This window comes from Geotrypetes seraphini, chromosome 14 (genome assembly GCF_902459505.1).
Source record: "Geotrypetes seraphini chromosome 14, aGeoSer1.1, whole genome shotgun sequence".
Lineage (NCBI taxonomy): Eukaryota > Metazoa > Chordata > Amphibia > Gymnophiona > Dermophiidae > Geotrypetes > Geotrypetes seraphini.
In genome coordinates this window covers 60,809,346-60,821,461 of record NC_047097.1, presented here as the reverse complement: position 1 = coordinate 60,821,461, position 12,116 = coordinate 60,809,346, and the positions used below count along the sequence as shown (strand labels likewise).

The following is a 12,116-nucleotide window of genomic DNA, read 5'->3' as shown; positions in this document are numbered from 1 at the left end:
GACAACAACAACAACAACAGAAAAAATATAGAACGATACATATTATGGCATAGTATATTACTTATGATGTTGGCACAATGCACAATCAAACGGTTCATAGACAACCCCGCGAAAGACAAAGGCGCGCGCCGACAACTGAGCGCAAGACGGAGGTGCGCACCGAAGAAAATTACAGTTTTTAGGGGATCCGACGGGGAGTTTTGTTGGGGAGCCCCCCCCCAGTTTACTTAATAGAGATCGCGCCGGCGTTATGGGGGGTTTGGGGGGTTGTAACCGTCCACATTTTACTGTAAACTTAACTTTTTCCCTAAAAACAGGGAAAAAGTGACTTTTTCAGTAAAATGTGGGGGGTTACAACCCCCCAAACCCCCCACAACGCCCCCACAATGCGGCGCGATCTCTATTAAGCAAAGTGGGGGGTTCCCCCACACACACCCCCCGTCGGAGCTCTAAAAACAGCGCGCACCCCCACACTGCACTCAATTGTCTGGGCGCGCCTTTGCCCCGGCGCGCTTTTGACCTGACACCCAATCAAACATCTTAATAAGCAGCAGAGCGTGTAAGTGAAGGTGTAACATAGATAGGATACAGGAACAAGAGTTAGAGAGTAAGGGGAATAAGTTGCATGAAGCTAGGGTAGGAATGGAATAGACAAGTCCTGCTATATTTGCACTTGGCTTAATCCTTATGTTTATGCTTTTTAGGACTTGTTATACCGCATACTTCAAAAAAACAAGGGGCAGTGTACAATATCAGCCAAATAAAGTACAAGAAAGGAACACCATTAAAAATAGGATAGGGTAAGAACATTCATACTTAAAGACGATTGAGAAAATGTCCGCCTTTTTAGCACGTTCTGTCCTTTTGGGACTGAAGACGATTTTGACTGCATGGCTCTTATTCCCTTTGGAGATCCCTCATGATCGGACAGGCTGCTTTGGATCGCCGTGATTTTGCGGACATAGATTCTCCTCAGGGAAGACGATATCAGCTTGTGCGGAAGCCCTGTTGGCACACTCTAACGCCTTCTGCATGCAGCAGACTGTTGAATGGTTAACTGTAACTTTTTTTTTTTTTGTTAGTTGTAGCATGCGAGACATTTTTCTTCTTTGAGTTGGGGTGGGGGGATTGTGTTGCCTTGTTTATTGGTTCTGTTTGTATTTTGATTGTTGTTTTGGATAAACTTGAATAAACACATTGAAACAAAAAGACGATCGAGAAGGTCTCCTCGCTGTGGGACCAACTCTCAGTTAAAAAGGGGTGGTGGAATGTTAAAAAAGCCCTGTAGAAAGTAAAAAGTCTTTAAAAGTGACTTGAATTTGAAGACTCCTCGTTGCGAATGTTATTTATGTGGGCGAGACAAGCTACTTTGCTGCTGCTTCCATTCAAGGGAAATGCCCAAAGGCAGTTATGTAATCCCTGGCCTCTACATCTGTGCAAATTTGCCAACTTACACAGTGAGATAAAGACATCATCATCGTTTTAATTTGTAGTTTCTAACACCGAGTCCCTCCCTTGCCACTTATGAATGATAAAAGCCATTCATTTTTCCAGCCTGGCAGCGTTTCTGCTTTGGCTGCCGCTTGCTCCCGCTCCCGGAAGACAGATCATGCCCATCTCAACCTCTCCATCAAACCAGAAATTTATCAGACGCCACCCGGCTCCACAGTCCGATCTCGCCCTCTTCAGGTGCACGCAGGGGAAGGCGCTGCAATATTTTTATGAGAGCACTAGAATAAATGCACGCTACCCACAAAGAAAACGAAAATACGCCCTTGTTTTGATTTCACCTTAAATCAGAGATTACTAAAGAAGCTGACATATGATGTTTCAAACATGTTTCTCCGTGGTTAAAGATAGCATTTGTGGTTCTCTAATGCACACATACCAAATATTTTTAACTCGCTGTGCATTGAACAAATTACTGGCAAATACTCTGTGGGCAAAGAAATGTGCACAGACACAGGAAAGTTCATAAGAACCTAAGAATAGCCTTACTGGGTCAGACCAATGGTCCATCAAGCCCATTCTCACAGTGACCAATCCAGGTCCCTAGTACCTGGCCAAAACCCAAGGAGTAGCAATATTCCATTCAGAATCCGGATCTTTTCCAGATAAGCCCCGCCAAAAAGTTAACCCCCGCCACCCAAAAAAAATTATAAAAAAGAGGCGCGATCTGTAGAAAGTAAAGTGGGGGGGTTCCCCCCCTACGCCCCCCCCCCCCCGTCGGAGCCCTTAAAAAAATGATCGACAGTTTATCCTATTTTTTTATAATGTTAAGTTTCATATCTTCTTTTTTATAATCTTTTTTGGGTGCTCCGATGGGGGGGCGTGGGAGGGACCCCCCCCCCCACTTTACTTTATACACATCGTGCCGCATTGTGGGGCCGTTGTGCTGAGAATTTCACTGGTTAAAGTTGCGTGCGCTGGCAAAAGGTGGCGGGGCTTAACTTTCGGCGCGTCCACTTTTTCCATTAGTGGCGGGGCTTATCTGGAAAAAATCCCAGAATCCTATAGAATAGAAAGATTCTGGAATCCCAGAGAGTAGCAAGATTTTAGAACCCCAGTGAGTATCAAAATTCCATGCAGAGTCTCAAAGAATAACAAGATGCCGGAACCCCAAAGAGTAGCAACATTCCATGCTACCGATCCAGGGCAAGCAATGGCTTCCCCCATGTCTTTCTCAATAGCAGACTATGGGCCATTGACAAAATACTGCAATGAATAAATAGCAGGATTTTTCTTCTTCTTTTCTTCTTTTAAATATCTTTTTTGTGACACACATAGAGGGGGGATAATGAAAATAATTTCTACATAATATGTTATAATATGTTATACAATATGTAATGTATGAATGAAAAATAATAGAAAGATGGGGGGAGGGAGAGGGGATAAAAATATATATAGAATATGATGTATTAGATACAAAAGTGATATTCTGTATTCATCAATTGTATTTTAGTATTTTGTACACTTTATGTAAAATTTGAAAATAAAAAATAATAAGGAAAAAAAAAAATAAATTTTAACTTCACAGATAAAAAAAAAAAAAAAAAAATAGCAGACTATGGACTTTTCCTCCAGGAACTTGTCTAAACCTGTCTTAAAACCAGATACGCTATCTGCTCTTACCACATCCTCTGGCAACACGTTCCAGAGCTTAACTATTCTCTGAGTGAAAAAAAATCTCCTCCCATTGGTTTTAAAAGTATTTCCCTCTAACTTCATCGAGTGTCCCCTAGTCTTTGTAATTTTTGACGGAGCGAAAAATCGATCCACTTGTACCCATTCTACTCCACTCAGGATTTTGTAGACTTCAATCCTATCTCCCCTCAGCCGTCTCTTTTCCAAGCTGAACAGACCTAAACGTTTTAGTCTTTCCTCATTCGAGAGGAGTTCCATCCTCTTTATCATCTTGGTCGCTCTTCTTTGAACCTTTTCTAGCACCACTTTATCTCAACTACTCCAGTAACAGGGTGTATGGTTTACTCTAGTAGGCAAAAGAAATATCAAAATTTGCACAGATTATAATTGGAGAAAACTAGGGGTTAGTGCAATGCACTACGATGATAACCAGGGGAACTGGGTTGAAGTCCCACTGCAGCCCCTTGTGACTCTGGGCAAGTCACTTAACCCTCCACTGACTCAGGTCTATAACTTAGATTGTGAGCCCAGCAGAGATAGAGAAACTGCCCGAATATAAACTCACATATTCACTCACATATTCATGCCCAACAATTCTCCCTTCCTATTCCCTCCCTCCCTTGTGTCCCAAGTTCATGCTCCCTCTCTTCGTTCTGTGTTCTGAGTTCATGTCCCCCTCCCTGCCTTCCAGCCTTTGTCCCAAATTTGTGCCCCTACCACGTCCCAATGTGCTCTTTCCACCCTCCTTTCTCCCTTTGTTCCACGTTACCCCCTCTTTCCCTTACTTGTTCCCTTCAGGGCAGTCCAGCTGTGTATGCCCCCCCCTCCGCCGAAGCAGACCCGGAAGGCTTCCCTCCAATGTCAGAGCTGACGTCAGAGGAAAGCTTTCCGGGTCAGCTGGGGATCATGTGCTCACTGGAAGCATTGGGGTTGATGTCAATTGGACTAGTAAGTTGACCACACGGTGAGTGAATATGTGAGAATAAACCACTTTTGTTGTACCTCAGAAAGGCAGAATATCAAATGCCTTACCCATTACCCAAAACAGGACCGAATGTGTGTTTTTCTGTGCTTTGGGATAATGTGTGTGTTCTTTCTTTAACACATAATCTTGTGACTTTCCTTTTGTGTACGGCAGTATTCCTCAAGCTTTTTTTTTTAGCTCCGGCGCACTAAACGGAGCAAATGTTTTTCGCGGCACTTTTATAACTGAAATTATAAAATTGCAAAAACCAACAAAAAATTGAATTTGAAAGCTCTTTATTTAAAATTCTTTAAGCTACGCGTAGGTAATCATAACAACTGTTGTATCCTTATGCACACAGGCGCTCGTCACATTGACAGACTCTTGCGTACGCGACGTACAAGTCATCTATTCTAGTTTATACTTATGAAGGGGATTTTTAAAATTCTGGAATCTCTCGTGGCACACCCGGAATGTCTTCGAAGCACGCCACTATGCCTTGGCACACGGTTTGAGAGACCCTGGGGTACAGTAATGATTTGTGACTGTAAAGCGTGCTGGGTTTGCATAGAGAAAGGTGCCTTACATTAGGAAATGCAGCAGAGCGGCTATAAAAACTTGAGGGAGATATAAAGAAGAGCCTGGAAAAGGAGGCCACATTGCCTGCGTTGTGGCAAGCTGTGTACAGAGGCCCTTAATTGTGGCTGGTGATCCGTCTTACCCTTTCGCTTCCCATCCTTAAGTCTTCTGTTGGCTCTGATCTCTGCTGTCTTCTATTTCTCAGCCACTAGAGGCAGTAAAGGCAAGAGGGAAGATGCAGATAGTCCATGTTGGCACAAAAGAAAAAGAGAGACTGGTGCTAAGACTTCAGTAACACTAACCACAGAGAGACTGGCATAGAACAGGGCCGCCATCAGGGCAGTACAACCAGTCCTGCATTCAGGGGCCCGGAGCTGACAGGGGGCCCGGGCTCCCCCAGGGTCCTAGGCAGTGTTCTAAGGCAGGGGCGCCAGTAGCTCGCCAAGGCAAAGTGAGTCGATCACCCAGGACTCACTTTGTCTTGGCGATCTAATCTATCGGACCTATCAGTCTTCCTCTCCCCGACGTCAATTCTGCAGTCGGAGAGGAAGTTCGGGCCAGCCAATCGCTGCCTGGCTGGGCGGAACTTCCTCTCCGAAGGCAGAATTGACGTCGGGGAGAGGAAGACTGATCGGCCCGAAGCAGGGAGAGCATGCGTCGGCGTCGGGGCCTGTTATCCATTGGTGGGTCCTGTACCCCGATGGCAGCGGCAGCGGCAGTGGCAGTGGCTTGGGGAACGGCAGGGAGAAAGAAAGAAAGGGGGCAGGCAGGGAAACAGAAGGAAGGCAGGGAAACAGAAAAAAAAAAGGGGGCATGAAGAGAGGAAGAAAAAGTTGGGGGAGGGAATGAGGTTTGGAGGAGAGAAAGCATACAGGCTGATAGAAGGGAAGAAAGATTGGATGCACAGTCAGAAGAAGAAAGTGCAACCAGAGACTCATGAAATCACCAGACAAGGTAGGAAAAATGATTTTATTTTAAATTTAGCAAAGTGGAGGCAGTATTACCACAGTTTTCAAAGGAATTTGCCCAAATAACTTAATAGTTAACTGGGTAAATTCCCAGAGATGAAAACTTCCCTTCACTTACTATGCACAGTTCTGAATTTATATCTGCTGTCTATATTTTACAATATGGTCCCCTTTTACTAAACCGCAATAGTGGTTTTTAGCGCAGGGAGCCTATGAGCGTCAAGAGCAGCGCTGGGCATTCAGAGCAGCTCCCTGCGCTAAAAACTGCTATTGTGGTTTAATAGAAAGGATGGAGGGTATATTTGTCTATTTTTGTATGGTTGTTACTGAGGTGACAATGCATTGAGTCATCTGCCTTGACCTCTTTGAAAAAAACCCAGAATAGGAATGATAATTAACATTTTCTCAGCGTATAGTGTGCTTTGTGTTTTTTAATTTTATTGTTGGTAGATCATTTTGACTTGGTCATTTTAAAGTAGCTCACAAGCTCAAAAAGTTTGGGCACCTCTGAGCTAGAGCGTTGAAACTGTGTGTTTCTATTTTATCCCCCCTTTTACAAAACTGTGGAGCGTTTTTTAGCGCCAGCCGTGGTGGTAGCAGCTCTGATGCTCAGAATTCTATGAGCGTCAGGGCTGTTACCACTGTGGCTAAAATCCACACTACAGTTTTGTAAAAGGGGGAGGGGTTCGTTTGTGATGACATATTCCATACTAGGCGAAGGTGTTTTCTGTGTTCTGTGTGTTCGAAAGACATGGTTTTCTGTTAGGATTGACGATGTAGGATTGATCTGTGCTGGTCTGGCTTGTTTAGTTTTACAATGGGTGTATTGATGTATTGCTCACTGCAATATGTAAGATGCTGCCTTTTCCTAGGTACTCATGTGTGACGTGTGGTTTGTTGTTACTAAAAATCATGTTTTTCTTACAGATGGGGGGGGTGCCAAAAAATGATGGGCCCCGGGTGTTACATATGCTACATACGCCACTGTATGTAAAGATACCAGAAAGCTGGCGTAGCAAAAACTTTAAGTAAATTGTTGTTCTTCTAAGTTTTGAGTATTTAACCCTCCCACAATCTCACGGGCACTCGTTTCAAGTTTATTGAGATTTTGATTTAAACGCAATATCAAATATTTTCAGTGCGTATAACAAAAATAAATTTGGGGAAATAAATAAAACCATTTGAACAATAAACATACAAACATATCCATAGATGATTAAAATGACATAAGGAGTACAAGGATAAACTACATTTGTTTAAAAATGCGTCCTCCGCGCCTGCTCATAAATTTGTTGACTGGAAGGATCCAGCAATGTGGCCAGATGCCATTCAGGACAAAGACAGAGAAAGAATTGTGCAATTTGGATTAATGATGGAAGATGATTTAAAGCAAATGGCATAGTCTATGAGTAAAGATCTTGACGGACGTTCTTTTTATGAATATCTCCTCTATGCCAAATCACCCAATGGACGTGAGAAGATTTTACGGGACTGGCTTAGGTGGAGCATTAGCAGAAAAGTATGTGTATTCGGCCAATGGAAGAAGGGGGGGGGGCGTCAGGGGGGGGGAAGGGGGTCCAATAGGATTGTTCAGTAAGGGGCCCAGAAATTTCTGATGGCGGCCCTGGCATAGAACATTCACTAACACTAGCCATAGAAATAGAGATTGACACTAAGAACATAAGAATTGCCGTTGCTGGGTCAGACCAGTGGTCCATTGTGCCCAGAGGTCCGCTCCCGCGGCGGCCCTTAGGTCAAAGACCAGTGCCCTAACTGAGGCTAGCCTTACCTGCGTACGTTCTGGTTTAGCAGGAACTTGTCTAACTTTGTCTTGAATCCCTGGAGGGTGTTTTCCCCTATAACAGCCTCCGGAAGAGCGTTCCAGTTTTCCACCACCCTCTGGGTGAAGAAGAACTTCCTTACGTTTGTCTATCCCCTTTTAACATTAGAGAGTGCCCTCTTGTTCTCCCTACCTTGGAGAGGGTGAACAACCTGTCTTTATCTACTAAGTCTATTCTCTTCATTATCTTGAATGTTTCAATCATGTTCCCTCTCAGTCTCCTCTTTTCAAGGGAGAAGAGGCCCAGTTTCTCTAATCTCTCACTGTACGGCAACTCCTCCAGCCCCTTAACCATTTTAGTCACTCTTCTCTGGACCCTTTGGAGTAGTACCTTGTCCTTCTTCATGTGCGGCGACCAGTGCTGGACGCAGTATTCTAGGTGGGGGTGTACCATGGCCCAGTACAGCAGCATGATAACCTTCTCTGATCTGTTCGTGATCCCCTCCTTAATCATTCCTAGCATTCTGTTCGCCCTTTTCGTCGCCGCCGTGCATTGTGCGGACAGCTTCCTTGACTTGTCGACCAGTACTCCCAAGTCTCTTTCCTGGGAGGTATCTCCAAGTACTGCACCGGACATCCTGTACTCGTGTATAAGATTTTTGTTACCGACATGCATCACCTTACACTTATCCACGTTAAACCTCATTTGCCATGTCGCAGCCCATTTCTCGAGCGTGTTTATGTCACGTTGCAGGTCTTCGCAGTCCTCCTGCGTCTTCACTACTCTGAATAACTTAAATAGTTTTGCGTTTATTAGGCATAATTTGACAAGATAGAGGAAATTCTTGTTATAATGTATGATCCAGGGCCAATAAATTTGTGATAGCCTGTGCAATTTAAAATTGTGAGACTATTTGGCTTATTTATGGTTAAGATGGGCTGGAGTGAGCTTTGATGGAGAGTTCAGTAACTACTGGGCAGGACTCATAGTTTCATAAAATTTGATAAAACGCTTCTCCTGGAATACAAAGCGTTGTACATGAAAATTTAAATATAAATAGGGAACAAACAACAAATAATTCACATAGACCTTCCAAGACAGACATACTTGGTTTGGGGTTGCGGCATGAGAACAATAGGAAGAAAGGGAGGAACTACAATTTAAGAAAAAGCACATAAAATAATAATAATAACAGTTTATATACTGCAGGACCGTGAAGTTCTATGCGGTTTACAAAGATTAAAAGATGGTACAAACTGATTGAACTTAACAGAGGTGAAAGATAGTGGTTAACAGCTTAAGGGAACCGTTATTGAAGAGAAAGAGTTGTACGGGTCAGCTGTCTAGATACTTCAGGAACATATATGTTTTTAGGCGTTTCCTAAATTCCCCATAAGGGAGGTACAGTAGGGAAAATGTGGCAAGTTAAGTGATAATAAAGTAAATATATATGTGTGATAAATCAATTGTAGGCATCTTTAAAAAGAAAGCATGTTAAACCACTTTTGAATTTATCCAAGTTTTGTTCAGCTCTGAGGTGTAAGGGGAGAGAGTTCCAAATTGAAGGGGCAGTAACTGAGAAAATAAAGGTATGATGGGTGCCAATTATTTTTAAGGACGGGACATTAAGGGCTCCTTTTATCAAGCCGCGCTAGCGGGGTTAGCGCGTCAGATATTTCATCACGCGCTAACCCTCGCGGCCGGCTAATAAACTCATGCCTGCTCAATGCAGGCGTTAGCAGCTAGTACGGCAGGTGGTTTAACGCGCGGTATTACGCGCGATAAACCCCTACCGCAGCTTGATAAAAGGACCCCTAAGAGAGTGTTGTGAGGCTGATCTTAAGGTTCGGGGGGGGGGGGAGGGACATATTAAATCAATAGTCTATCTATAATAATAATAATAACTTTATTTTTTCTATACCGCCACAATCTTGCGACTTCTAGGCGGTTCACAAAGAAGAAGAGCTGTACAATCAGCGCATTACAGTAGATGGATACAAGGTGGTTGAAAGAAAATTATACATAGGTTGAATTATAAGAAATTAACTATTTTACGTCTTACAATTGAAAATAGTCGGACACCAGCGAGTATCAGGATACAATTATGAAGAGGGAATTTTAGCAGACAGGGAATGTGGATACCTAGTGTGAGGAAGAAATTCAGGATAAGGTGTGGAGAGTGTCTGGCTAGGACAAGAATTTCTTAAACAAAGTGGTCTTTAGTTCTTTCCGGAAGATGCCGTAGGTCAACCTAGCGGTATCGATGAGATAGCAGGAGCATTAGTCTGTAGAGTTTTGAAAGTCAGAAGAGCAATTTTATAGGTAATCTGGTGTGGGATAGGCAACCAATGAGCTTTCTTTAACAAAGGGATGACATGATAGAATTTTTTTGGAACCCGAGATGATTTTGATGGCCGTATTTTGTATGGGTTGAAGACGCCTAATATCTTTTTGACGCAACCCTTTATATAATGAGTCGCAATAATCAATTTCGGATATTATAAGGGAATGAATGATGATATTTCGAGAATTGAGTCAAGAAGAGGGGTTTCTGGCCCAGAAATATCTAAGAAAAAGGAGCATGTGTGGTTGGGCAGACTGGATGGACACTTGGGTCTTTATCTGCCGTCATTTACCATGTTATTTGTATGTCCTAATTTAATTAACCCCCACCTTTACAAAGCCGTGTTAGCGTTTTTAGAACCGGCTGCAGCGGTAACAGCTCGGACGCTCATAGGAATTCTGTGAGGGTTGGAACTGTTACCGTGGCAGCTGGCGCTATAGACGCTAGTCCAGCTTTGTAAAGGAGGGGATATATGAGATAAAAATTGTTTTCCTCTATTTAGTCATATAACTAGTTTTGAATTAATTGATATATAATATTAAGCTTCATTGAGTTGTACTTTGATATCCAAAGAAACTATCCCTCCTCCCCCCCCCCCTTTTTACAAAACCTTAGCGCGTTTTTTAGTGCCGGAAACGGCACTAGCAGTTCTGACGCTCATTGAATTCCTATGAGCGTCGGAGCTGTTACCGTCATGGCTGGGCACTAAAACACGTGCTACTTTTTTGTAAAAGGCGGGGGGTATATTAGGTATTTCTCATTATAATAAATATTCGATAGGGATTTCCAAAATTCAAAACCTTGTGTGACCCTCTACTCTAGGATGCATGCATAAGGGTTATGATGCATATCTTCTATAATGTTCATCCTAAGAAAAAGCCCGTTGCCTTCCAGTACCCAGGTTCAAGCATTTGGAAAGAGTTAGTTCTCTATACTTTGCACATTAATGCATGAAACAGCAGTTCTTGCAGAGATGAAAAGGTGCAAGAAGACTGAACAGGTTTTTTTTCTTTTCTTTCTCAGCTGAATTACTTGGGTCCCCCATTCAACGAGCCGGATTTCAACCCTCCTAGAGTCAGCGCTACCGAGACGATCCCCAGTGCCATGATGGACTTTGAGCTGTGGCGCAACCTGAATGACCACTTGCGGCTAGCAGAGAACTATCGCGCCTACAGCCACTTGCTCTGCTACCTGCGCAGCATCGACGGTGAGGTGGCGCGGGCCGAGCTGCGCCGCAGCCTCAACCACTTCTGCTCAAGCCTGCAAGGCCTAATCATAAGTATCGCCGGGGTCATGTCATCGTTAGGGTATCCATTGCCACCACAGCTCGGCAACCCCACCAGGACCCGAGCAGGAGTCCCCAATGACTTCTTGAAAAAGATGGACGATTTCTGGCTGTTGAAAGAGCTGCAGAGCTGGCTGTGGCGCTCAGCCAAAGACTTTATCCGGCTCAAGAAGAAGATTCCTCCCTTTGTAGCAATCCGACTTGATGCTCAAAGGTTTTGACCCGTACCAGTATTTGCATTTTTCCCTTCTTCCCCTTTTCAACAATTCATATGCCTTAGATAATGACACTGCCACAATCACTAGAACACAAGAAATTCCTTAGGCATAGAGAGGCAGATGGTTGATCGCTGTACCACAATGCACTCTGGCACTTGTTGTCCTGCTTTTCTTCCTGGCCCCATACAGTATTCTGGAATTTGTAGTTCTTTCCTTTTTGCTCCTCATGATGAAAATATGCCAATGCCAGTTTGCTATTTTTGCAAATTAAAGGGGTGCAAAGGGATACACTTCCCCCTCCCCATTCGCGGTTTCAGTAATCGCGATTTCACATATTTGCGATTTTTTGGGGAGGGGGGAAAAAAAAACAAAAAACCATCCTTAAGTCTTCCCACCGGCATCCCGGCCTTACCTGGTGGTCTAGCGGGCTTTCGGGGCATGAGCGATCTTCCTACACTCCTGCCCCGTGCAGACCGCCATTAGGAAATAGCTGTAGAGAGTTCTAGTCGTAGTCTCGAGAGACTACGGGAACTCACAGCAGCCATTTCCTAATGGCGATCTGCACGGGGCAGGAGCGTAGGAAGATCGCTCCTGCCCCGAAAGCCCGCTAGACCACCAGGTAAGGCCGGGAAGGCGGGAGGGAGGCGGGGGTGGGTCAGAGCCGGATATTCGCAGTTTTTCACCATTCGCGGTCCAGCTCTGCCCCTATCCCCCGCGAATCCGGAGGGAGAAGTGTATAGAGATATGCACCCAGAAAAGAATTGAATCACTAAGGGGGAAATTCTGTAAATAGAATGCCTATTACAGAATTGCACCTGTGATGTAGGCCAGGG

The 12,116-nt window shown here is 44.0% G+C and overlaps 1 protein-coding gene across 1 annotated transcript in view; it reads left to right on the top strand.

Moving 5' to 3' along the window:
• The window catches only part of CLCF1 (cardiotrophin like cytokine factor 1), a 176,111-nt gene extending 164,442 nt beyond the window's left edge, over positions 1–11,669 (top strand). The window contains exon 3 of the mRNA XM_033921128.1: positions 10,804–11,669. Within this exon, the coding sequence (XP_033777019.1) occupies positions 10,804–11,286 (483 nt within the window). The 3' untranslated portion in view covers positions 11,287–11,669. The remainder of the gene's footprint in view (positions 1–10,803) is intronic.
• Positions 11,670–12,116: the final 447 nt, after the last annotated feature.